The 27,941-nt window shown below is 45.3% G+C and overlaps 1 protein-coding gene across 7 annotated transcripts in view; it reads right to left on the reverse strand.

The window, feature by feature from the left end:
* The window catches only part of HHLA2 (HERV-H LTR-associating 2), a 66,463-nt gene extending 40,142 nt beyond the window's left edge, over positions 1 to 26,321 (reverse strand). For 2 of the 7 annotated variants that reach the window (XM_033053240.1, XM_033053236.1), the window contains exons 1-8: positions 26,209 to 26,321; positions 25,546 to 25,642; positions 21,302 to 21,395; positions 19,860 to 20,180; positions 19,174 to 19,437; positions 17,096 to 17,386; positions 13,840 to 13,931; positions 11,560 to 11,722 (exon numbers count right to left, since the gene is read on the reverse strand). In XM_033053240.1, coding sequence (XP_032909131.1) covers positions 11,579 to 11,722; positions 13,840 to 13,931; positions 17,096 to 17,386; positions 19,174 to 19,437; positions 19,860 to 20,180; positions 21,302 to 21,365 — 1,176 coding nt within the window. In that variant the 5' untranslated portion in view covers positions 21,366 to 21,395; positions 25,546 to 25,642; positions 26,209 to 26,321 and the 3' untranslated portion in view covers positions 11,560 to 11,578. Of the gene's footprint in view, positions 1 to 10,213; positions 11,210 to 11,559; positions 11,723 to 13,839; positions 13,932 to 17,095; positions 17,387 to 19,173; positions 19,438 to 19,859; positions 20,181 to 21,301; positions 21,398 to 25,545; positions 25,643 to 26,208 lie in introns of those variants that run through there. The other 5 variants (XM_033053238.2, XM_033053239.1, XM_033053242.1 and 2 more) reach the window with 5 other exon arrangements.
* Between the last annotated feature and the right edge of the window lie 1,620 nt (positions 26,322 to 27,941).

Consider the following 27,941-nt stretch of genomic DNA (forward strand, 5'->3'; position numbering starts at 1 on the left):
AAGCTTAGACTGGCTTAAGCATGCATGTGAAGTACAATGAAAGGATCAAGCAGTACCAATAAAAGTCTGGCAAAAGATGGAAAATGGACAGTGAAGATCTTACACAGCTAAAGCAGCAGGCAAACTTTCACCTCCCTCACAGAACCCACATAATTCTCTAAGGTTTCTGTGTATTTTGTCCTATAAGCAAAATCCTTTTATTGACAAAGAGTAAAGCTGGTTTATCAGGCACCTCTCAAAATGTGAAACTGATCTAGAAAAGATGTTAAGAGTAAAGGTAACTTACAGAAGGGTGAGCTACTCCCTCTCATTCCTACTTCTTGGAAGTAACTTGTAATCCTGCCTTGTAATCCTAACAAATGCATCTCAAAGAGAAAGGTACATCCTTTTGCACTGTCCATAGCCATGTTGCCCCACTGCAGAAAGACTGTGTTCAGTTTGACTCTGAAGCCAGCTGTGAAATTCAGCAGCAATGCAGGAAGAGATTTCATTCCTACCTTGCATCATCCTCCATTCAGCAGTCCACATGCCATGATGGAAATGAATATGACAGCAGTAAGTATCTGTTGTGTTTATAATGTCCTTGTCACTTCTGACAGAATAGAGATCTCCATTCCTGGTTTCCTCCCTATGTGTCTCTTGGATGGATACATTACCTTGTACCCAAGATATGTTTGGTGCTGGATAAGTGAGAAAGGCAAAGCACTTCAGTCTCCTTTCTGTGTTTGTCTTTTGGTATTCCAGTGCATAAGAAGAAGGACCTGTAGATGACAAAAAAAATCCTACTACTTACAAAATAGTTTTCTACTTGAAGTGATCACTCTTTTGAAATACCATTGAGGAGAATAAATATAGATGAGAACAAATTCAGAAGAAAGCACAGCTATTTACAATGCCAAGATTTACATTGTTCCAAGAAACCACATTATGTGTACCACGTGTCCCTTTAGAAATCAGGGTGTTGTAGGTTATGCAAATACGTGCTGCACTAAAATTTTCCACTCCACGTCACACAGTACAGAAGAAAGATTGCCATGTAACACCATCAGTCCCAAAAGATGCTCTGCTGGATTGGAGGATTTTGCTTCCACAGGAGAAGCATCACAAGGAAATCTGTTGGCCCCATCTCATTTGCAGTGGTGCAAACCAAAGATTTTTGATGCCTTACTGACCTTGCACATGTAGCAGCACTTCCACTTCTGTGTGATGTTGTGTTGTTCCCACGTAGCAGCTGTAAGAGCCCTCATCAGTCATGCTCAGGTTACTGAGTTTCAAGGAGGCATTTCCATTACGGATGTTCTCATAGAAAAGGTGTGTTCTGCCTCTGTAATGTGGATCTTGTTCTTCCAGTTGATCCTTCTGATAGTAGTAACTGTGCACTTTTTTGTTCTCTTTGCTCCACTGAATTACTAAATCACGCCCAGGTTGGAAAGGACAAGGGAGAATGCAATCCTTGGAAAACAGTCCTGTTACTTCTATCTGTTCTGTAAAACCTAAAAGTCCAGAAGTACAAATAAATAAATTTAATCCAGTCTACAAGTACATTTCTCCCCTTCTTTATCCCTGACAAAAAAAGGCTCTTGCAGGTGTGCCGTCATCTCTTTCATGGCTTTTCTGTCACATGAGTCTCTTGGGAGAGCAAGGGCGTCCTTTCAGTTTAATTAGCATTTTAACACAGAGCCCTGCTCTTTGAATCTCTCATCAGTTCATGTAGAGATCTCAAGTAAGCACCTACATATTCAAATTACAGTAATTTCACGAATACAAGCCGCACCAATTTGACCAAAATTTTGGTGGAAACCCGGAAGTGCAGCCAATATTCGGGGGCGGCTAATACATGAACAAAATTCTAAAAGCTGCCAACACGGAAGTGAGAGCCCGCGGCAGCCCCAAGCCAAGCTGGAGCCCGGCCAGCCCCGGCAGAGGTGGGAAAGCCTGGCAGAGGCGGGGCCAGAAGTGTGGGGGGCGGGCGGCTGAGCCTGAGCCAGCAGGGCGGGGCAGGGGGGGCGGCAGAGCCCGGGCCAGCAGGGCGGGGGAGCCCGGGAGAACTGGGGCTAGCAGTGCAGGGGAGCATGGCAGAAGCAGGAAGGCTGGCGGGTGGGGCTGCCTGGCAGCGGGGGAAGCCCAGCAGAATCGGGGCCAGCAGCGTGGGGGATCCCGGCGGTGCAGGGGCCTGCAGTGCCGGCCAGGGCGAGGAAACGCGGCGGCGGTGTAGACGGGAGGGGGTGGCCGGCGAGCCTGGCAGTGGCCGCCCCACCGGCAGGGCGAGCAAACGCAGCGCGGGGCGGCCAGGGTGAGCCTGGCAGCGGCGGCAACCCCGCTGGCAGGGCGAGCAAACGCGGCAGTGGGGCGGTGCTGATGGGAGAGGGTGGCCAGCGAGCCCGGCAGTGGCGGCAGCCCTGCCGGCCGGGCGAGCAAGCACGGCGCGGGGTGACCGGCATGCCTGGCAGCGGCGGCGGAGGCAGCCCCGCTGGCCGGGCGAGTAAACGCGGCGCGGGGCGGCCAGCGAGCCCGGTGGCGGCGGACGCCCCGCCGGCAGGGTGGGCAAACGTGGCAGTGGGGCTGTGCTGACGGGACAGGGGGGACAGTGAGCCCGGCGGCAGCGGCAGCACCACCCGGCCAGCCCCGCCGAGCCGTGGCACCGAGCTGGGCCACCCGGCCCCTTCGGCAACCATGAGCGGGCCGAGCCTGCCTGGCCCCGCCCCGAGCCAGTAAAACCCGCTATGCCGCGATCCTGTTACTAATTGGCCAATTTGTGAAAGCTGCGCACGGATTCTCGCTACGAACGAAAGTGCGGCTAATATTCAGGGTGCGGCTTATCTATTGACAAAGACAGCAACATTGTCGAGGCACCGGAAGTGCGGCTTATAATCCGTGCGGCTTGTATTCGTGAAACTACTGTACCATTCTGCTACCTTAACCCTTGAGCTTCAAATGTGTTTCCACACCTTGAACCACATCTTTTCCACCTTGGACTTTAAAAGCCTTTTGAGCTGCAGTTCTCTACATGTTCAAACATTCACAGTGCCAGGCTGCAATGCCCCATGTTACCAACCACCCTCACATAGTGCCAAGCAGTTGTACCATCACGGGAAAAAAAGACATGGTGCTGCAAGTGATGGCAAGGACAGACCTTGTGGAAACAGCTTTGCCACCACAGACAGCATCAGGAAGCTCTGTGCCAGCCCCTTGAGATAATTAATGCGTGCATTCCACAAATTCACACAATTGGTAGCATCTCATTTCTGCCAACATTTAACTTAGGCCTTAACTCTGGCATACAAGAGTCACTTTAAATTACAGTAATTTCCAGCTTATAAACCACATGTGACTATAAGCCGCATGTTACAATACAGAGTGTGATAAAAGGTATCTATTCTATCACCATCTGTTGAGGGTGGGGGCAGTGATCCTTATCTCTGCAGGAGATATTCTGCTAATGGGCCATCCATTGAAACCAGGCGGGGCATTGTTCTTTATCTTTTTCACAACCCATCCTTCCTCCAGCAAGTCATTTTCTGCTAATGGCCATTGAGTCCCACTGTGTGACTGAAAAAATTACTGCATCCCATTGGAAGTTGCTCCAGCTAGGGGGAAGAGCTCAATATTTCTTACCAAGATAAAAACAGAATTTTTGGGACACTAAGATTGCCCCTTTCTCCACTAGACTCCAGAGGAAAACTGGATTTCTCCACATCACCACTGGACCTCTAGAGGGAAACTGCACCTTCTGCAGGAGCACTGCTCCAACTGAATCATATCTATCACTGCAACAGGACTGCAACCACCATTTAATGGGACTGCTACCAACCTGCCTGTGGCAGGTTGTACTCTGAGTTTGTCAAGGTTTGGGGTTTCTTTCTTTGTAGTACTGTATTTCTTTTTGAATTTTCCTAGTAAAGAACTGTTATTCCTAATTCCCATATATTTGCCTGAAAGCCCCTTGATTTCAAAATTATAATACTTTGGAGGGAGGGGGTTTATATTCTCCATATAAAAGAGAAGCTCCTACCTTTCTCAGCAGACACCTGTCCTCCAAATAAAACAGCAACTTTTTGTTCTTTGTCCATATATAAGCTGCACCTGATTATAAGCCGGACTTTGGGTTCGGACCAAAATTTTAGTCAAAATGGTGCGACTTTTAATCTTGAAATTACTGCAATCTCTTAAAAAACTGACTGCAATCACTTAACATTGGCAAATGGACCTCCTTGGCCAAGTTCAGACAACCTGTTAGACAGGCAGTGAGTGCCCAGGGGCAGCTGCCTTCTCAGACATTCTGATGCCCCCTCCAGCTCATCTGGCAGAACAATCCAAATGGCTTTTCCTTAGTCTTCTCAATGCAAAGTCAGCCAATTCGCTACAAACCATCTCAGTCTGAACTGAAAAGCACTGCCTACAGAGCTGTGGGGCAGAAACATTGGCAGGTTACAGTCTGGGGGCTCAACGTGCCCAGTGGCCACAGCCATCCATGCAGCCTCCTGACAAACAGTCTCTTGCTTCACAAGTGTTTTACATTACACAAAATCGATTCTTTAGCATTAATAAACAGGTGTTTGAATTCATTAACTCTCCTTAATAAAAATTAGCAATAATTGTGTTTTTATTTTTTTTTCATAATAATGAAAACCTACCCCAAAGTGCAGCACTGATGAGCAATAAACCGATGATAACAGCTGGTGTGTTCTGTCCTTTCATTTCTTTATGGGTTTGTAGATCCATGTCAAACTGGTAAAATAAAAGAACGGGAGGAAATCTGTTTAAATGCAGATCAAAGCCATGCCCATATCATACAATTTCCTTTCTACAGTTTGTTTTTTTGTTTGCAACAGACTTGGTTCAGATTTTTGGCCATAAACTCATTTATTATATGATCCTATGCATTACACAAGGGCGGAGACCCTCTCATTATATGTTGTAGCTCCTTGCACATTGATATTTTAATTTTAATACATAGCAAGTATTTACTCTCACTGTTGTTGCAGGGCTAGGGAATATTAATCTTCATCATTCCTGAACAGTACACCAAGGAAAACTGGTCAAGTAAAATTTGCAAAAGTTCTGGGGTCTTGCAGGATTAAAGTGTGTGTATGCTGATAAATAGAGTCACACTGCAAAGTACTGAACAAACTTATGCTTTTCCTCTTTGTCACAGACATAAGTGGCACAACAAAGAATCATGCCCTAAGGATTTATAGAAAAATATCAATATGGAATTATATATACAGACAGTGCACAACTAGAATTAAGATCACTGTAGTCATGTTAGTTACTGATGCTCTAGTTTTCAGGAGAATTATTTCATACTGAATCACCACAAGCTCAACTGGAAAGCAGCTCAGCCAGGGTTTCTTGGAGCAAGGCAAGGGGCTGAAATGCACCCTCAAAGACACTGCACAGCTCAAATAATGGTAGGGGAATGCTGCAGTTGCTTTGGCCACTACAGAAAAAGAACACATACTTTCTTTTTCTTGTTTGGTCAAGTTTGGTCACTTATGAGTCAGTGACCAAACTGAATCAAAGTATTTCCTTATCTTTGAGTTCTACATTCAAACTGAAAACTGATAAGAGCAGTCCTGCAGCAAACAGCTATCAGGATTGGAGGCTGCTCCATGTACTTTCCTCTGTGACCTCTTTGAGAGCAGATATGCACATTGAAATATCCTCCTTTCAAATGAAATTTATCATAGAAAGGATTCTGATTACAGTAAATTCAGGAATACAAGCCGCACTGAGTATAAGCCTTATCGCCCGGTGCTGGCAAACATTTTGTTTTTGTCCATAAATAAGCCGCACCCGCGTATAAGCCGCTCTCTTGTTCGCAGCGAGGACCCGCGTGCAACAAAGTTGCCAAATAGTAACAGAACCGCGGCAGGGGCGGGGTTTACTGGCACGGTTCGGGCTGTGCAGGCTTGGCACGCTCGGGGCTGCTGATGGGGCCAGGTGGCCCAGCCCGGTGCTGCCGCTTGACGGGGCCTCTCGGGGCCAGCTGCTGCCTCTGGGCTCGCTCGCCCTCACCTGGCACTGCCCCGTGGTGGCAGGCAGGGACGGAGCCCTCACAGCTCCCGCGGCGGCGGAGGCGGGTGGGGACGGAGCCCCCCGCTTTCCCCCCAAGACATGGCAATGGCGGCACGGGGCCCCTGCCACCTCCCCGAGCCACAGCGATGGTGGGATGGGGTCCCCGCCTTCCCCCAGAGCCGCGGGGAAGGCAGCACGGGGCCCCCCCCATCTCTCCCCCGGGCTCTGGTAGAGGAGGTAAGGAGGGAGCTCTCCCACCTCTCTCCCCGCCCCCTGTGCTGCCTGCAGGGAGCCAGGCTGCACCTGCGGTCCAATAGAGTAACAATTTGTAACAATCGCGAAATGCCGGCTTTTACTAGCAGGTGCTCGGCTCAGCACCCTGGTTGGAACTTCTGAGGTTGGAAATGTCACAAAATTATTCACATATTGGCCGCTCCTGAGTATAAGCTGCATTTCCGGTGTGGGAGCAAAATTTTAGTCAAAATGGTGCGGCTTGTATTTGTGAAATTACTGTAATTCCTTTTCAATGCAACTTAACAACACATTTCAAGCATACACACACTTTTGAGAACTGGCAAATACCAGATTTTATTTTTTACCAACAAGCAAACAAGAAAAACAAATATATGAAATTCTCAAAAACACATGTTAATCACATCATGCTAAAATCTCCTACCTGCCACAATGATACCAGCTTTCCAGAATTTCCTCACTGATTCGTCAGAGGATTTCCTGTGGTAAAACACAGAAATAATTGTTTGCCTCCCCACAATAAAATCCTTCCAACCTAAATGCTAACTTCATTCTTCAGTTGTTGAGAAATGCTCCCAGGGGAAGAAAGTTTGCACAATCTCTCTCCCTGTTGATCTTTACCCCACTCCAGCTGTACTCTGAGCCCTCCACCCGCACAGCACAGGGCTCAAGAACTAACAGGCAACTTCGTGCAGTCCCATGAAGAGAAGCAGCTGTTTCTACAGTGACATCTACGATCCAGCCCACGCCAAGATTTCACACCTTTTGCGTTCCTTTCTTCGGGCTTAAAAACCTTTTCTGTCAATCATTGCCTTTCCTGGCAAGCCCAAAACTCCTGCAGGCTGTAAGAGAGGAATTGAGTGAGGAATACGATTTAAATACAGGGTTTAAAGCACTCCGGATGCCGCTCACAAACGACAGCCGCAATTCTCGAACGGGACAGAGCGCAGGAACCTGGCACGGGGAGCGAGCGGAGAACTCTGCGGGCTCAGCAGAACAAGAATGCAAGACAAAAATAACCATGAGACTCTTCCCAAAAAGTTGGTCACCCAAAACAAGAAGTAGGTGCCTAGGGCTAGCTTAGGTAATTATCTTCTAACAATATTTTAACAGTGACTTATTCTCTCCTGGGCAATTCAAGACTTGTGTGTGCCATCTGCTTCCCAGCAGAATTACTCAAGTATTTTCGGGAAGACAAACAAAATGCAGGAAGAAGTGGCAAGAAGGGCTGTCTCCCCTCAGTTACATTTGGCTGGTGCTAGAACTACAGAGATGAGGTGTGCCTTCCATCCATGGAATCATTTCATTGGAAGAGACCTCTGAGACGATCGAGTTCAACCTTTGCATGAAAGAATTTCTCAGTTGCACCACGGCATCAAATAGTAACACGTCCAGTCGTTTGCTGAATATTTTCAGGGATGGTGATGCCCCAGGGCAGCTCATTGCAATACTTGAACACCCCTTCAGTGAGGAAATTCCTTATGGATCGCAGTCTAAATGTCACCTGGCACAGCTTGAGCCTATGTCCTCTAGCCCTGTTATGAGTTAACTGGGAGAACAGACCGACCCCGACCTGCTACAACTTTCTTTGAGCTCTAAAAAGTGGTAAAGGGGTAAAGTCTTTCCTTAGGGGCTCCTCATGGGAACTGCCCTTGTCAGCACCTCCGGCCTGTCTGTGTGGCGGTGAGGTGTTCAGAGCTGGACACAGCCCTCAAGGAGCCGCACCAGGGCCAAGCACAATCCCACCCGGACACGGAGCTTTCCCTCATGGAGACGGAGCTTTCCCAGCCGCTGCCTTCCCCTCCCCAGCCCGCCCCACGGCGCTTCCAGCGGGTCCCCGTGGTTAATGCCACAGCTCTCGGCTGCCCAGACTCACTTTTCCGTATCTCTGCCCGTGAGCTGCACGGAGCGAGGTGTTCTGCAGTCCGTCTCCGGCAACGATGGAAAGGGCACAACTTGACGAACACCTAAACGTGAAAACTCTGACCCGCAGTCAAAGTGTGGGACCGAGCCCGCCCCGGTTCCGCCCCCGTCCCTGTGGTCAGCAATAGGATTGGCCGAAGAAGGCGCTGTGGGCGGGGAGCGGGATCGGGCCGAGGAAGGGCCGGCGGAGCGCGGCCCCGGCGCGGCTTTTCACATGTTCGTGCTCATGGAGGACCTGCTGGACAAGCTAAAGCTGCTGAGCTACGAGGAGGAGGCGCTGCGCCGCCACAACATGCAGCCTCTGTCCAGGTGCTGCTCCTGGCCCTGGCGGGAGGCGCCGGAGCGGCCGCGGGCGGGAAGAAGGAAATCCCTGCCAAGGAATCCCGAGCCTGGCGGGATGGCATCGGCCTGGCAGCGTGCCTGGCCCGAGGGAAAACCAGCCCTTGCACAGCCTCCCGTGTGAGCTGGAAGCTCTCAAAACCCGGGGCCCCAGAAAGGCTGAGATGCCAAAATGGTCCCTTGAGCATCCCTGGCCCCGGCAGGTACTGGAGATCTCCATGCCAGGGTGGCTGTGCAAGAAATAATTCCACTTATTCCGCAGAAAATAGCTCTGCCTAAATTCTGAGTTATATTAAATAACTCCAAATGTCTGGAATTCAGAATAGCTGTTCGTGGGGTGTGTATAGTTTTTGTCCCTCTAACCCTTTACAAAGAGGGTCTTGGACCCTTTGTTGCTTGGGCTGGAGGTTTGTATCCAGTACATATTTGTTTCATATGTCATGCTTTTTATTTCTTTATTTAAAATTATGGTGGTGCACAGGAAGCCTGAGAAACAGGACCAGTGTGCTCCCAGTATCCAACTGCCCAAATAACTTTTAAACCTGTCTGTCAAGTCCAGCCAGGCTGCACAGCAGGGTGGAAAGTGAAGGGTTATAGAATGAAGCTTTTTGTCAGCAACAGTGTGGTAAGGGAGTCCAGGTTACTCCCTTTTTGAGAAGGAGGCTCAAGTAAGTTTACTTGCTTTTAGCCTGCTCTTGAACCATTGGTTCAATTCTTGTTAGGTCCACATATTTCAATTTGGTGTGGTCCAATCAGATCCAGTTGTCATTGAAAGCACAGAGTATGTAAGCACAGGTGGGGATCACTTCAAAACATGCTCCTGATCTGAGCTGAATTTTCAGATGTAGGAATCCTTTTGCATCTCTTGAGGAAAGTGTGAAGGGGAGGTGATTTTGGCAACTTGGCAGCCAAGCCTGGTGTTGAATAAAAAACTTACTCAAAGCTGGAAATAAGCCAGCTGGGTGTAGCACACTTGCTCTGCTCTCATTCTGTGTGAAACCAGGCATCCTGAATTTCATTCAGAGGGGTTGCTCAGTGAGAAAACCGGGTAAAGAAAGTGCTCTGTAGCCTATGCTGCCCTGTAAAGGTGTAAGAGCTGCACAAGCTCACACTATGTACCATGTGTCCCCTTTTTGAACAGGCACTACTTTGCACTGCCCACCAACCCCGGTGAGCAGTTCTTCACGTTCTGCACGCTCGCCGCTTGGCTGATCAGCAAAGCGGGACATCCCTTCGAGCAGCCGCAGGAGTGCGACGACCCCAACGCGGTGATTTCAAATGTGCTCTCAGAGCTGCCCCTGCAAGCTGGATCCTCCTGTCACACTGCCCATTTTCCAGACTGCTGTGCTAGGCTGTGCTTGGCTGCAGTTCAGCTTCCCACACCTCAGTCTGCCACTGTTTTGGTCCCCACAGCTGTTCCCACTCTGACACTTCTCTGCTCTCCCCACCAGTGCCCAGCCCAGCACACTCTGCTGGGCTCAGACTCACCGCTGTCGACAGCAGACATGATCTTTGCTGTAAAGAAAAATACTAAATGAAATGAAAACCAGTAAGCTCTCTTTCTCTCATCCTGAAAAAATATCTCTCAAAATGTAAGGTTTTCTTCTTCCCTGGAAACATCTTTGTCCCTTTAGGAAATCCAGTTTTGCATGTTGACTTGTAACAGGACAAATGGGAGCTTCAAACAAGCACTGCCTTAATCTCAGATTATTGGCAAATTCTTAAATTTAAGAAATCACTCTGGCCCACAAGTTCTAAGGATGGCAGATCAGGTCTATTAATAAAATGAGTTATTTATTGAATTGACAGGAGGTAACACATTAAAGGTCTTAATCAAAGTTACAACACAGAAGACAGACTATAAATAAATTACATAAAACAGTACATGATATCAAAAGTATATAAAACTAGCAAAAGAAATACTCAGCCCCCAGACAAGTGCAAACGCAAAGCAGGCGTTCTAAGCACAAATTCCAGTTTCCAGGAAAATCTGCAGAGGTCTGCTTTGTGAAAGTTTGAGATAACTTATATAGTTTGTAAAGGCAGCTGCCTCCCAGTCAGAAATCCAGTTTCTCTTTCCAGATCTTACCAATGATGGAGAGAGAGGGGGACTACTGATCCGTGATCAGAATTTTTTACTTCATTCGTTGAGTTACACATCACACAGACAAACTTCCCATTTCCACTTAGTTCAATCTTCTTTCCTGACACCAGTCTTGATCCAATCTTCTTGCAATCTTGAAAGCTCTCTTTGCTCTTGCCAAGGCACCTTGGTTATCAAATTGCACGTGCTAATTAAATCTTAGCTTCCACAAGATCTCACTTCCACAGGAAGATGCTAATTATCAGCTGGGAGATGCCAGACCAATGGTAATCCCCTGCTGCCAAAATAACTCACTACAAGACAGCTTTGTCTGGTTTGAGTTAACTCACCACTAAACAAGGAAGAGATAAGCTCATGTGGGGGTGAGATGCCTGGCTACATGACTTCTCACATACAAGTGTCCAATGAGTTTTCTTCCTCTCCATTAGTCCATTACTGTTGCTCAGAAAATCACATTTCCATGAGGCTCTTAGTGTAACTCAAGATGGAGGAACTCTTTCTTCTTCTCATCACCAGTCTCTGTGCAGAGAGCAATTTTCTTCCCATATATTAAGGCGTTCATGAGACTTCTCTCTGTTGTGGTGTGTTTTTATGTTAAGGGTTTGTCCTTTTTTCCCCCATGTTAATGGCTGTACCCCACCTGTCAATCCTGTCCTAGCACTACCCTTTGTTCCCAAACATTCCCAGTTCCTCATCCCTCCGGATGTCAATCCTCCCTTGTGCCAACCCCCTGTTTGGACAATCCCTTTGGAGATCCCCTTAACCAGGATGCCCTATTGGCCCATGTGGCCCATTCTCATCCCCTTGTATCCCTCCTTGGTTCCTGTTGTGTAAACCCCAACTCTGTTATCATTGCTTCCTGACCCTAAACCCCACCCTCACTTCTGTTCCTTCAAACCCCTTACCCAGCCTACGTTCCTCACCCTTCCTTCTGCTCTGCCTTTATGTTGGTTGTTGGTTGGGAAGCAGGATGTCAGTTGTCGAGTAAGGCGCCTCTCGTTTTCTTTGCATTTGGATCAACTCGGGCTCTGGGGCACCCGGGAGAGTGCCGCCCCTTGTTAGTGCACACACCTCTCTTCCATTTTTCTAGGCAAAATAAAAATACTTGTAAGAACTAGTGATGTGCAGAATTAATCTCCTAGTGGGAACAGAACAAGACACACTCACTATAAAGATAAATCAGCATTTCCCATTTTAGCATTATCTGAATAAAATAAGTATCCACACATTGGTGCAGAAACATTCCTGTTTTCCATCTTGTCCTCCAGCAATATCACCAGAGCTGAGTTAACCTGTAAACTGTTCCACTGCCTAACAGGTCCCAGGATAACTTGATCTCGCTTAAATTGTTTAGACAACTGCATCTCAAAGTGCATTGCCATCTCTAAAGCATGTTACAACTCTTTAATAAGCGGCATCTAAGTGAATCTCCATGTAGGAAGAAAAATGAAAAAACACTGAGGCATTATCATTTCAGAGCTTGCTTTCTCTGTCATGGGTTTTTGCTGTGCCTCATTGTACACACCATAAAATGTCACCTGAAGCTTACCAAACCCAGAGCGAGACAAAACCTTCATACACAGGGAGTCTGAAAGTACAGTAATTTCACAACTATAAGACGCACCCTTTTGACTAAAATTTTCTCCCAAACCTGGAAGTGCGCCTTATAGTCCGGTGCGCCTTATCTGATGGACAAAGTTCAGAAATTTGCCTACCCGGAAATGAGAGCTGCGAGCCGCAGGGGGAGCCAGCAGGGCCATGGCTGCCAGGTGGAGGCGGGACGGAGCAGCGGTGGGCACGCCCCGGCCCCGTGAAGGCGGAGCCGCCCCTCCAGAGGCACCCCCCAGCACCATGGATGGGGCATGGAGGGGTGGTGGCCACAGCCTGGCCCCGGTGAGGCGGCACGGAGAGGAGGTGGGTCCCGCCGGGTACAGGCAGGCCTGGGGGCCAATGGCTGCTGGGTTGAGGCGGGGCCTCGTCCAGCACCTGTGAGGGGTGAGCTGGGGGCGGAGCCTCGCTGCAAAAATAAAGTGCACCTTATAGTCCGGTGTGCCTTATAATATCTACAAAGTTGCGACTTTTGCCGACTCCACGAGGATGCGCCTGACAGTCAGGTGCGCCTTATGATCAAGAAATTACTGTAAATCTCTCCATGGACAGGGTCAGGCACAGAAGGATGGACTAAGAACTGAAGTTTGGATTTTTACGGATACTCACTTCAATTGCAGAGGAAAGAGACAAAATATTCTAAGACAGAGCCAACCTATTACAAACACACAAGAATAAAATGCATCCACTTGAAGATGCTGCACTCCAGTAAAGAGGAGAGGTGTGCAGAGAGATGAGGTCAGGGACCATATGGTTCTAAGGATCTCCTACACAAAGCAATTCAGTATCACTTTTCAAACAGAGGTTTTGACAAGCTTGGACATTGGATACAATTAAACTGTAATTTGGACCCTAATGAAGACCAGGTATGAGCACTGTTTGAGGAACTTCACATTTTGTTTTGGATTCTTTTTGGTCTTAAAGAGAAGTGAAAAAATTCAGCAGTTCAATCTTTTTTTAAGCAAGTTGTTGGAAAATATTTGTGAGGGGTGACCAACTCTTTCATCCTTTTGTAAGGCACAGAAGAGCATCTGATCAAAGCCTTGTTGACATTTTTACAACCAAAATACTATAGCAGAAATGCACCACAGAGACCTTCACACTAAGAAAACAACAAAAACAAGGACAATTTATTTATGCTGAAATGTATATACCTACATTTTCAGTCTTTTTTGTATGCTTTAACCCATGAAAATCAAATTTCTGTTTTAGTCAAACATTCAAGGTCGGGATTTAGGTACTTCCCTTCAGTTTGAATTGGGGGTCTATTTTGAGGAGGTGATCAATGGGTTTCAATCTCCCACTGCTAGAATTACCTTCCCCCAATAACTGCTCAGCTCTCTTGACTTAACTCCTGGTGGCCCTTGTCCAGAGAGCCCGTTCACATTGGGATTATCTTCCTTTTTCTTAAAACCAAAGATCAGCCTAGCAAACAATGCTAACAGTGCAGTTGTTTAATCATAACTCTCTAGATACAGCTACTGACTACACTAATTTTTTAAAGTTGCAAAGTTTGGCTCAAACCCTCATTCAAATCTTGAGGGGCTTGGTATCAACAGTACCTTAAAAATAATTACTCTAATGATTGTACATACCTTGAGATAGCAAAGTGCCACAGCCACTGCTGCCACTGCTGCCACTGCTGTCAATACTGGCCCAATTATCATCCAGGTGTTACCTGAATTTTCTTGAAAAATACAAATACAAAACAGAAGTGCTTTATATCACAAATCTTCACTATTATTCAATACATATATCAAAGTCATGTTTTTTTTCTTATTTATAATCGAGAAGTTATGATTTAGGGAGAAAGAAACATTAAAAGGAAACTGAGACAAGGACAACAATGTTCAGGTTACTTGGTTCATAGTGTAAGATTTTGAAGTGATACTTTACTGACTTAAGTGTGAATAGCCAAAAGCAGATTACAGTAATTTCACGATTATAAGCTGCACCTGATTATAAGCCGCACATTTCGGTGTAGGCAACTGTCGGGTTACAACACAGAGTGTGATAAAAGGTATCTATTCTATCACCATCTGTTGAGATGGGGCAGTGATCCTTATCCCAATGGCAGATATTCTGCTAATGGGCCATCCATTGAAACCAGGCAGGGCATTGTTCTTTATCTTTTCACAACCCATCCTTCCTCCAGCCAGTCATTTTCTGCTAATGGCCCATTGAATCCCACTGTGGGACTGATAAAATTACTTCATCCCATTGGAAGTTGCTCCAGCCAGGGCGAAGAGCCCAATATTTCTTACCAAGATAAAAACAGAATTTTTGGGACACTAAGATTGCCCCTTTCTCCACTGGACTCCAGAGGAAAACTGGATTTCTCCACATCACCACTGGACCTCTGGAGGGAAACTGCACCTTCTGCAGGAGCACTGCTCCAGCTGAGCCACATCTGTCACTGCAGGAAGATGCAACCACCATTTAATGGGACTGCTACCAACACCCTGCCTGACGGGGTGTCAGGTTGTACTCTGACTTTGTCAGGGTTTGGAGTTTGTTTCTTTGTAGTACTGTATTTCTATTTTAATTTTCCTAGTAAAGAACTGTTATTCCTGAATCCCATATCTTTGCCTGAAAGCCTCTTGATTTTAAAATTACAATAATTTGGAGGGAGGGGGTTTACATTCTCCATTTCAAAGAGAAGTTCCTGCCTTTCTCAGCAGACACCTGTCCTCCAAACTAAAACAGCAGCTTTTAATTCTTTGTGCATATATAAGCCACACCTGATTATAAGCCACACTTTGGGTTCGGACCAAAATTTTAGTCAAAATGGTGTGGCTTATAATTGTGAAATTACTGTATTTTACTGAATTGTGCAGATAGCAAATTCCATGTGTGCTCATGGGACAGGATTTGACAACTTCTTAATACAAGTCCCAACTGCCCACTGTGCTAAACTCTGTCTCCAGGTTTGGTGCTCAGTGCCAAAAACAGCACTGCTGATTTACAGTAGAGCAGCTCTGCATATGCTCTCCAGCCTGGATCATAAATGTCATGATTCCTGATGCAAAATCTTGGCAACTGTAATTGAAAACGATGAAACACTGCCCAGCTTCATAGTGCAACTGTGCAATCCAGGTGGACACAAGAAATCCTGAGATAAGTGATAACCATGGACTCCACAGGAGATCAAAGCCCACCTAGAAGAAATCTCTGCACAGCACCAAACTGTCAGAAGAACTGTATGGTTCTTCTACCTCAAACCCTACCAGGCTTTGTTTCCCCTGCTGTGTCTTGTCCATAGAATTTGAACAATTCTACATTCCTCTGGAAACTTCCTATGGATGTCTGGAAAACTGCTAAACAATAAGAACTGCTAAGACAGAGCATTTAATCTAGTCATTGCCTTAGCTTGACTCTAACCACAGTCAGACCTATGTTTACATCATGCCAGTTCCTCTAGAAGAGGATCTTTAAGCTGCAGCCTTTCCTTATGCAGGAGAGATGACTGTAAATTACATTAATTTCACAACTATAAGGCGCACCCTTTTGACTAAAATTTTCCCTCAAACCTGGAAGTGTGCCTTATAGTCCGGTGCACCTTATCTGATGTACAAAGTTGCAAAATTTGCCAAACCGGAAGTGTGAGCTGTGAGCCGTGGGGGGAGCCGGCAGTGCCACGGTAGCCGGGTGGAGGCGGGCCCAGGGGCCCGCGGAACCGACCCTGCTGGGTGAAGGCAGTCCCGGGGGCCCATGGCTGCCGGGTTGAGGCGGGGCCTCGTCCAGCAACCGCGCGGGGGGAGTTGGGGGCGGAGCCTCACTGCAAAAAAAAAAAGGTGCGCCTTATAGTCCGGTGCGCCTTATCTGATCTACAAAGTTGCGAATTTTGCCGACTCCCGGGGGGTGCGCCTTATAGTCCGGTGCGCCTTATCTGATCTACAAAGTTGCGAATTTTGCCGACTCCCGGGGGGTGCACCTTATAGTCCGGTGCGCCTTGTGGTCATGAAATTACTGTAATCTCTTTTTCCCCTCAAAAGCCATCTTTCCAGTGGCCCATGGAAACCCTTCTTATGGCTCAGCAGTTGCTAGGCCATGACTGCTATCCAATGGTCTAGCCCATTCTCTACAGTCTCCAGGTGCTTATCTGTTTCCAGGTTGTGCTGAAATCTACCCCCTTTTCTGTTATATTGCCTCTATTTTTCATGTCTTAGTGGATTGCTTCAAGTTCTTTCTTCAGAAGAGGTTCCTTATATTAATTCTCAATCTTTTAGGTGATTGTTTTTAACTGTGTGAAATGCCTGTGTGCTACTGTTGTATGTGCTACTGACAATGAAATAACTGTAACTAAGATTTCACAGCTGGGAATTTACTATAGCTCATAAAAAAATAGGCATGCATTTACACATATACATCCCCAAGGCTAAAAAAGGCCTGCTGTGTAGAATTAAAGCTTTCAAAAGATCAACTGTGTGCTCTCAACAAGCTTCCTTCTCCAGCCAAACTTATACCACGCACTTTGGGCTTCCCATCATCTCACTGCTACATTTAGAGCTATGTATGCTATCAGCCGCATTTAGGACAGAATTCTGAGAGCCCTGCTGTGTCCTCAGCTATGAGAGCAGTTGGTAGCAACTGAAGGCAGACACTGACTTGGTAACCTTTGCCACAATAAGCGGCTGACTGAAAAAAATAAACTTCTAATCTTTAAATAAACCCATCTCAGGTAACTTTTGTTCTCCCTGAGCCAAGACAATAAAATATGTATCTCTTCCACCCAACTGTACCAATCACACCAAGATGGTTTTTCTCAGTATTTTATAAATTTCTGGCTTTTTGTCTGTACACTGTCCTAACTGTTCCTTATCTTCTGAAATGGAAGGAGCAGCAACTCACCGATGTGCAAAGTGCTCACAATCAGTTTTGTGCCGTGAGGTGTTGAAATATTGCACAGATATTCTCCACTGTCATCTGCAGTAAGATGATCCAGCCTCAGTGAAAAGTCAGTTTTGTCAATCTGGACCCGAGGCTGGTGAGAGTGAGCTGTGCCATTGAAGGAGGCCAGGACTGAGGTCACTGCATTTCTGTGTAATGTCCAGACCACACTGAAACCATCAGTGCTTGCAATGTCATTGCCATGTTCACAGGGAATTACGGTGTGACCTCCTTCCACTTCTTGCAGGTGGTCTGAAACACATAAAGAACTCTCTGCACCTTTTCTGGAAAATACTGTGAAGGTTACTTAGACATTTTCTGATTTTTTTGTAAGACTTGATACTAACCATGAACAAATACAGAAACATATTTCACTATTTTGATATCATATTCAAATATCACATTATGTTTCTAGAAGCATATGAAGATTTTAAAAACAAACATATCTCACAATAAAAAATCTAATTGTTATTGATAATATTTATAAAAATCTTCTTTTTACTATTTGACTATTTTTCCTCTAATTGAGGGGCTCATTAAAAGAAGTGATTCAGTCTAGTCTAGGTTAGTGTGTAAAACAGCAGGAAATTCCATATGTAGGAGCAGAGAGAAAATGCAACAGTGATCACATACCAGCACATCTGAAGCAAAAGGATAAAACACAACATAATTTAACCAAAAGAATAAAAACTTCATATGCAATTAGAAATAACTTTCAGCTATGGTGGATTTCAGTACTTTACTTGTCTATATTGAACATTTAACAATTAATGAATAGCTTTAAAAAACTGGGAAAGGAAAGAAGAAGGCAGGCAAGTGGAATTAACACCTAATATATAAAATATTAATATAAGAGAAATTAGCATCACACCACAACTATTGATTTGACAGCAGTGGTGGCTGGCAGTCAGCTGGAGAGGAAGATAATGGATTATTTTGACACAGTATAACTACACTTGATTTCTGGGGGGAGGGTTTAATGAACAGGAGTGTGGGGCTGAAAATCATGGAAACAAAAAAAACCAAAATTGTACTCCATGCTGTTATTATACAAACAAAAAGAAAGCAGTTTTTTTCCAAAATATTCTACTGAGGGGGTAGATGGATGCAGGGAAATGCAAAAAATGATGTAATGAAATGTACCTTTTTCTTTTGGGGATCAGAGGCATAGATAACAAAACAGACACAGTGCACTTGTTAGCTACTCTGATGCCATACTTGAAACCTTCCATATTGTAAGCTATTGCATGTAAATTAAAAACTGCACTCTTGTTCTGGAGCTTATGCAGTGGGTAAGGAACTGAGAGTGTCTGGGTACACTTTAGGGGGTAAGCAGGGTGATGGAAGCATCCATGCACATCTCACAAGGGAACTGCTCTTGCATTGCTCTCCCTTCAATTAAAAATATTTCCTAAGAAACAGGAGAGGTTGAAAAGCACCAGATATTTACTTGAATTGAATTTCCAATGAAATTCAGGAGGAAGACAAAGCAGAGTTAAAAGTTCATAGTCCTACTATTCCTTATCTAAGAAAATGAGAACCAACACTTAGACCGGTACTTAAGGATGCATGTAAAGAGAAGTACAATGAAAGGATGAAACATCACCAATAAAAGATGGAAAATGGACAGAGTGAAGATCATGCATAGCTAAAGCAGCAGGCAAACTTTCACCTCCCTCACAGAACCCACATAATTCTCTAAGGTTTCCATGTATTCTGTCCAGTAAGCAAAATCCTTTTATTGACAGAGGGTAAAGCTGGTTTATTAGGCACCTCTCAAAATGTGAAACTGATATAGAAAAGATGTTAATAGTAAAGGTAACTTACAGAAGGGTGAGCTACTCCCTCTCATTCCTACTTTTTGGAAGTAAACTTGTAATGCTGCCTTGTAATCCTAACAAATGCATCTCAAAGAGAAAGGCACATCCTTTTGCACTGTCCATAGCCATGTTGCCCCACTGCAGAAAGACTGTCTTTAGTTTGACTCTGAAGCCAGCTGTGAAATTCAGCAGCAATGCAGGAAGAGATTTCATTCCTACCTTGCATCATCCTCCATTCAGCAGTCCACACGCCATGATGGAAATCAATATGACACCAGTAAGTATCTGTTGTGCTTACAATGTCCTTGTCACTTCTGACAGAATAGAGATCTCCATTCCTGGTTTCCTCCCTATCTGTCTCTTGGATGGATACATTGCCTTGTTCCCAAGATATGTTTGGTGCTGGATAAGTGAGAAAGGCAAAGCACTTCAGTCTTCTTTCTGTGTTTGTCTTTTGGTATTCCAGTGCATAAGAAGAAGGAGCTGTAGATGAAAAAAAAAAAAAATCCTACTACTTACAAAGTAGTTTTCTACTTGAAGTGATTGCTCTTTTGAAATACCATTGAGAAGAATAAATATAGATGAGAACAAAACAATCAATGTTCGATTTCAGAAGAAAGCAATGCCAAGATTTATATTATTCTAAGAAACCACATTATCTGTACCATGAAATTACCCCTCAAAAATCAGGCAGCTGTAGGTTAAGAAAATAAGTGCTGCAATAAAATTTTCCAATCCACATTACACAGCAGAGAAGAAAAATTGCTTTAGAATACAATCAGTCCCAAAAGGCACTCTGCTGGATTGCAGGATTATGATTCCACGGGAGAAGCATCACAAGGAAATCTGTTGGTGCCCTCCCATTTCCAGTGGTGCAAACCAAGGGGTTTTGATGCCTTACTGACCTAGCACATGTAGCAGCACTTTCACTTCTGTTGGATATTGAGCTGTTCCCACGTAGCAGGTGTAAGGGCCTTCATCAGTCATGCTCAGGTTACTGAGTTTCAAGGAGGCATTTCCACTAGGGATGTTCTCATGGAAAAGGTGTGTTCTGCCTCTGTAATGTGGATCTTGTTCTTCCAGCTGATCCTTCTGTCGGTAGTAAGTGTGCACTTTTTTATTCTCTTTGCTCCAGTGAATTACTTCATCACTCCCAGGAGGGAAACTACAAGGGAGGATGCAATCCTTGGAAAACAGTCCTGTTACTTCTATCTCTTCTGTAAAACCTAAAGTCCAGAAGTACAAATAAATAAATTTAATCCAGTCTTCAAGTACATTTCTGCCCTTCTGTATCCCTGACAAAAAAATGCTCTTGCAGGTGTGTCATCATCTCTTTCACGGCTTTTCTGTCACATGAGTCTCTTGGGACAGCAAGGGTGTCCAGTCAGTTTAATTAGCATTTTAACACAGAGCTCTGCTCTTTGAATTTCTCATCAGTTCATGTAGGGATCCCAAGTAAGCACCTACATATTCAAATTAGCACACTGCCACAGTAACCCCTGAGTTTCAAATGTGTTTCCACATCTTGAACCACATCTTTTCCACCTTGGACTTTAAAAGCCTTTTGAGCTGCAGCTTCCTACACGTACAAACATTCACAGTGCCAGGCTGCAATGCCCCACGTTACCAACCACCCTCACACAGTGCCAAGCAGCTGTACCATCACAGGAAAAAAAGACATGGTGCTACAAGTGATGGCAAGGACAGACCTTGTGGAAACAGCTTTGCCACCACAGACAGCATCAGGAAGCTCTGTGCCAGCCCCTTGAGATAATTAAGGCCTGCAGTCCACAAATTCACACAAGTGGGAGCATCTCATTTCTGCCAACATTTAACTTAGGCCTTAACTCTGGCATACAAGAGTCATTTAAAATTAATCTTTTTAAACCTGACTGCATTGACTTAGCATCATCATGTCGACATTCTTGGCCAAGTTCAGACAACCTGTTAGACAGGCAGTGAGTGCCCAGGGGCAGCTGCCTTCTCAGACATTCTGATGCCCTCTCCAGCTCATCTGGTAGAACAATCCAAATGGCTTTTCCTTAGTCTTCTCAATGCAAAGTCAGCCAATTCGCTACAAACCATCTCAGACTGAGCTGAAAAGCACTGCCTACAGAGCTGTGGGGCAGAAACATTGGCAGGTTACAGTCTGGGGGCTCAACGTGCCCAGTGACCACAGTCATCCATGCAGCCTCCTGACAAACAGTCTTTTGCTTGACAAGTGTTTTACATTACCCAAAATCGATTCTTTACCATTAATAAACAACTGTTTGAATTCATTAACTCTCCTTAATATAAATTAGCAATAATGGTCTTCTTTATTAATTTTCTAATAATGAAAACCTACCCCAAAGTGCAGCACTGATGAGCAATAAACTGATGATAACAGCTGGTGTGTTCTGTCCTTTCATTTCTTTATGTGTTTATAGATCCATGTCAAACTGGCAAAATAAAAGAATGGGAGGAAACCTGTTAAAATGTAGATCAAAGACATGCCAATATCATATAATTTTCTTTCTACAGCTTGGTTTTATTTTGCAACAGACTTGGTTCAGATTTTTGGCCTTAAAAGTCATTTGTTGTATGATCCTATGCATTACATAATGGTGGAGGCCCTCTCGTTATCTTGTAGCCCCTTGCACACTGATACTTTAATTTTAATACATAGCAAGTGTTTACACTCAGTGTTGTTGCAGGGCTAGGGAATATTAATCTTCATCATTCCTGAACAGCACACCAAGGAAAACTGGTCAAGCAAAATTTGCAAAACCATGGACCTTGTCAAGCCAAATTTTCTTGACTTCTTAAAATATTTTTCTGATTGCTGCAACATTTGACTTTCTGCATTGGGAAATTTGACTGCATTTGCAAAGACTGCAGATATATAGAACTTTTCACACTTTTTCCACTTTCAAGAACATGTGCACGGAAATCTAGGGTAGAAATGCAAAGGAGGAGGAGCCTCTCTCACCATATCTTCTGTTTTGTCAGACAGCAATGAACTGGAACCTCTCATTCATAACAAAAAAAGAATTACCTTACTGTAACTATGACCTGAGTGAAGGAAGAATGCAGTCTGACTGTCCTAAAATACAGTGGAGAAATTGCCTCATGAATCAAGTAACTTGAAAGGACTGTAAAGGATTTTCCCTAGTCCTTTTATTCCTCCCCAAAAGGCAGCAATAGGGACCATTTCTAACTAACACAGGACATGGGGTTAGCAGGCTTGCTAGCCAGACTTTTTAGTGTTATGAATAATTTTGACTGGTGTGTGAGAATGTGTTTGTGGTGGATGTGAATCTTAAATCCCAACCATCTTTGAGTAATATTTCTTTTCAAAAGCCTGTTTTATATTCTTTTAAGAGAAAAAAAAACCCAGAATAAAACAAAACAAAAATAATAATAACAGAGGCACCAAAACATTAAATCTGAGCCAGAACTAGATGCAATAGTAAAATGAACATTTATGATAATTTTTTGCCAAGTCAGCAACAATTGCAAGTATGTACAATCTTTACCCATTGCATTGGCAAGTTGAGTACATGATTCTTTATTGTATTTTTGCTTATTTGCCTATCACATCCAACTTGATCAACCCAATATATTGTGCTTGATGCCTGAATTTCACAAACTGCAATCCAGACTGTATTTCCCTTAGTGAGGGATGTGCCATATTTCATTGACAGCCACCTTTCATTGGCAGTGATGCTCTGAGAGTAACATGGTTCCAGTGGTACCTCTGTGACGCCTTTGGGGGCTGCATGGCCAGTGCACACTGCCTCCCACCTTCTAGCTGTGCCCCATAACCCTGCTCCAAAATACACAGCTACAACTACTTAGCTGAGAATTTTCATATTCAGTACAAACTTTAGCCAGGGGTGAATAGATAAAATCCTGAAAAATGGGACAAAAAAGTTGTAAAAGAGGCTCAGTGAAAAAAAAAGGTAAAAGAATGCCAGCAGAGACATCTGAAGATAGCCCTCTGGTAGTTATGTTAGCTAACTGGGAGGCTGACCCTTGCACAAGAGAAAAAGAAAAAGTAAAGATGATACAGTTTTGTATAGAATGGGCAAAAACAGAAATAAGATCTGACCATGTTCATTGGCCCAGATATGCCTCTTTTGAAGCTTAGAATCGCCAGGCTTTAAACAAATTTGTAAATTCAAAAGAAGCGGTTAACCCGGAAGAAGGAGAATATGCTGCATGCTGGGTAAGGGAAAAAGAGCCACCGGGAGTAGATTACAAAATATCTGGGAAAAGGAAAAAAAAAGGAAAGAAAGAAACGGGGACCCTGTAGATATGCTCCCGCCTGCTCCCGCACCGTTCCCCGGAGTACCTCCTTGCTCCAGCCCTGGAATTCCCGTTCGCCCCGGCCCCGCTGGGTCCCCCGGCAGCGCCGGCCGCTCCTCCTGCTCTGGCCCCCGCCCCAGCCACCACACAGCAGCGCCAGCGGCTCCACTCCCGCCTGCCTATCCCACAGCCGCCCCAGCTGCCCCATTCCTGGCTGTCCCCGTCCCGGCTGCTCCATCCGCGCTGGACACCGCCGCTCCAAACCACGCGGCCGCCCGTGCCCCGGTCTGGTTTCTGCTGGAAAGCTCCGCCCCGTCGGCGGTTCCGGCAGCAGTGCCCCCCTACACCCCCTCCCCATCCTCGGAGGACCCTGGCTCGCCTGTCCCTGTCACTGCTCCCTTAGCAATGATTGCCTCGGCTGCCCAAGACGCCGCTTCTCTTAAATGGGAAGCACCAAACCATCTAGAGCCTGTGATAACTTTCAAATTGGGTCCCCAGGGAAGGAATTAGAATTTCTGGTTCACTCAGGGGCAGAAAGAACCTGCCTATTAGAAACACCAAAAAGCTGCAGTATAAGAAAAGACACTGCACAAGTAACAGGAAAAAAAAAATCACAGTGTCTATCATTAAAGATGTAATAATTGAGAGGGAAACAAAAATTTGGCAGAGATATGTCTTATTGGTTCCTGGGGCAGGCAGCAACATACTAGGGAGGGATTTACAGGTAAAGGTAGGAATAGGGGGGATATCAGAAGAAGGAAATTGAGGGGGGGGGGGGCGGATATTGACCCCATAAGGGTCAAAACAGAGAGAGAAGAATGTCCCATACGTGTACGTCAGTACCCTACGTCCTTAGAAGGGCAAGAAGGCTTAATGCCGGTGACAGAGGGACTAATGAAAGATGGGACAATAGAACCTTGTATGTCTCCTCATAAAATCCCTATTCTGCCAGTAAAAAAAAGCCTGATGGGAAATATAGATTTGTACAAGATTTACAGGAGATTAACAAGAGAACTCAGACCCATTATCCTGTGGTACCCAACCCTTATACCTCTCTGAGTAAAGTCCCACCCCAGCATCAGTGGTTTAGTGTGGTGGACCTCAAAGATGCTTTCTGGGCATGCCAATTAGTAGAGGAAAGCTGGGATATTTTTGGCTTTGAATGGGAAGGTCTTTTTCAGGTACTGCTGAAAATTGAAGCTGGTATCTGGACCGGCGAACGCGGATGGATCCATGCCAGCAGAATCAAAGGACCCATGGAGAAACCTAAGGAGTGGACTATAACATCTGAACCTGGTGACACCAAACTGACTCTTAATAGAGGACCAGTTGGTAACAAATTGGGAGGAATCAAATACCAACTTCCATCAATGCCACACAGTATATCCTGTCTGACTCATTCTAAATAATGGACATATTCACTGGATTAAGTGTAAAGGTCTAAATTGTAGAAAAACTGATGTTGTAATACATACAATTAACAGTCTCATTATAGGAAGTTCTGAATACCAAATCTTGTCCCTGCCCAGATAAAAACTAAGAACCACTGAAATAATAACTTTATTTTGTGGATGGGAGTTACTAATGCCTGTTGAGTGGGAATACCTGAGCTGAGGATATAGTAGGAATATACAGCTGAGGAGTGTCAAAAACAGCAAGTAACAAGGAATTAGAGGGCAAGACCGGATTGGCCTCTGTATCTGCCACCGAGAAGATCATAACACCTGCTGTGGGCAGCAACCCCATAGGCGTGGGAGGTGGAGGTATAAGCCATACCAGACCTCTATTGTTCCTTTTTCTGTCACTCAGTTTCTGCCTTTTCCCTGTCGGGAGGTCGGCAAGGCCATGTTACAGATGCTACCGGAAGCTGTACACGGAAAGACACCGAGATTCTTTCCTTATTGCACATATCCATGTCAACAGCCATTGTTATGACCCATCCAAATTAAGTACCTCTGAACAAAACAAAAAAAATCCCCAACCAATTGGAAAGCAAATGTCCAGAAGGAGAAAAATGGATCTGTTTCACATATATCATTGACAGTAAGGCCCAAGATTTGGTAAAAGAACAATTAGTAAATATAAAGGGAATATTGCTCAAAGCCAAATGATATAAAAAGAAAGATGAGGGGTGTTGTTATAAGTGCATGACATATTATTGGTTTTTCACAACTATTGGGATAAATGCTATATGTATAATCTTAAAATAGCTTTTCTGTAGGAATATAGGTGCTTTTCTTTTCTTTGAATAGCAAAAGATAGACATAAGTTTTTTAGAGATAGTATGCTTAAACTACCCACCTAGTTGAGATAACAGCCCGTGAATGTGTGATGGGGCCCTGCAGCTGACACGACAATTATCAACTCTCACTGGCTGTAAAACGCCGGGACCACCACCCTAATTAAAAGATGGTAAGAAGATGATTAAAACCAGAAACCACGAAACACGCACGCCCTAAAAAGGCGAACCCGAGGAGTGGCCACGCTAAACAGTTCCCAGAAATTTCACTATACGTGAGGGACTATGAATGTGCAACAGGTTGATGTAATGTGATGTGTATTTAAAGGGGCGTTCCCAAAGCAAAGTGTGATCTTGGCAGCTTGCCAAGCATCCGGAGCTTAAACAGTTTGCTTTATGTCTGTCTCATATTGTCCTTTTATTAAAGCTTTTAAAACTTACCAGGACAATGAAACGTGTTTTTCACAGTCTTTCCTCAGGAGCTCCTCATGGGAACTGCCCTTCTCAGCACCTCCGGCCTGTCTGTGTGGCGGTGAGGTGTCCAGAGCTGGACACAGCCCTCGAGGAGCCGCACCAGGGCCAAGTACAATCCCACCCGGACACGGAGCTTTCCCTCATGGAGACGGAGCTTTCCCACCCGCTGCCTTCCCCTCCCCAGCCCGACCCACGGCGCTACCAGAGGGTCCCCGTGGTTAATGCCACAGCTCTCGGCTGCCCAGACTCACTTTTCCGCATCTCAGCTGCCCAGAGCGTGGTATTCTGAAATCCGTCTGCGAGAGAGTAAAGTATAAAATAAACAAACAACTCCCCACGGTGAAAAATATCCCGAGATCGCCCCGCCCCGGTTCCGCCCCCGTCCCTGTGGTCAGCAATAGAATTGGCCGACGAAGGCGCTGCGGGCCGGCGCGGGGAGCGGGATCGGGCCGAGGAAGGGCCGGCGGAGCGCGGCCCCGGCGCGGCTTTTCACATGTTCGTGCTCATGGAGGACCTGCTGGACAAGCTAAAGCTGCTGAGCTACGAGGAGGAGGCGCTGCGGCGCCACAACATGCGGCCTCTGTCCAGGTGCTGCTCCTGGTCCCGGCGGGAGGCGCCGGAGCGGCCGCGGGCGGGGGGAAGGAAATCCCTGCCAAGGAATCCGGAGCCTGGCGGGATGGCATCGGCCTGGCAGCGTGCCTGGCCCGAGGGAAAACCAGCCCTTGCACAGCCTCCCGTGTGAGCTGGAAGCTCTCAAAACGCGGGGCCCCGGAAAGGCTGAGATGCCATAAGTAAATGGTCCCTTGAGCATCCCTGGCCCCGGGAGCTACTGGAGATCTGTATGCCAGGGTGGCTGTGCAAGAAATAATTCCACTTATTCCGCAAAAAATAGCTCTGCCTAAATTCTGAGTTATATTAAATAACTCCACGTCTGGAATTCAGAATAGCTATTTGTGGGTTGTGTATAGTTTTTGATCCTTTAACCCTTGGACCCGTTGTTGATAAGGCTGGGGTTTTGAATCCAGGACATATTTGTTTCATATGTAATGTTTTTTATGTCTGTATTTAAAATTATGGTGGTGGACAGGAAGCTTGAGAAACAGGACCAGTGTGCTCCCAGTATCCATCTGCCCAAATAACTTTTAAACCTGTCTGTCAATTCCAGCCAGGCTGCACAGCAGGGTGGAAAGTGAAGGGTTATAGAATGAAGCTTTTTGTCAGCAACAGTGTGGTAAGGGAGTCCAGGTTACTCCCTTTTCTGAGAAGGAAATTTGATCTAGCTTATATAGTTTGTAAAGGTCGGTGCCTGTCACTCAGAAATCCAGTTTCTCTTTCAAGATCTCACTTGCACAGGAAGATGCTTATTGTCAGCTGGGAAATGCCAGACCAATGGTAATCCCATGCTGCCAAAATAACTCACTACAAGAAAGCTTTGTCTGGTTTGAGTTACCTCACCAGTAAACAAACAACAGATAAGCTACAGATGGGGGAGAGATGCCCGGCTACCTGACTTTTCACATTCAAGTGTCCACTGACTTCTCCACATTTGTCCAATACTGTTGCTCAGAAAATCACATTTCCATGTGTCTTTTAGTGCAATTCAAGGGTGGAGATAGAGGAACTCTTTGTTCTGTGCATCACCAATCTCAGTAGTATCTGTGTACAGAGAGGTATTTTCTTCCTGTACATTAAGTTGCACATAGGAATTCTAACTTCCTTTTTTTCTAGGAACAAAAAATAAATTAAAAACTAGCGATGTGCAAAATTAATCCCCTAGTGGGAACAGAACAAGACAAACTCACTATAAAGATAAGTCAGCATTTCCCATTTTAGCATTATCTGAGTAAAATAAGTATCCACACATTGGTGCAGAAACATTCCTGTTTTTTCCATCTTGTCCTCCATCAATATCACCAGAGCTGAGTTAACCTGTAAAATGTTCCACTGCCCCTGATTACAATGTGTTTGAGAGCTCAACAGGTCC

The sequence above is a fragment of the Catharus ustulatus genome, chromosome 2, assembly GCF_009819885.2.
Source record: "Catharus ustulatus isolate bCatUst1 chromosome 2, bCatUst1.pri.v2, whole genome shotgun sequence".
Classification (NCBI taxonomy): Eukaryota; Metazoa; Chordata; class Aves; order Passeriformes; family Turdidae; genus Catharus; species Catharus ustulatus.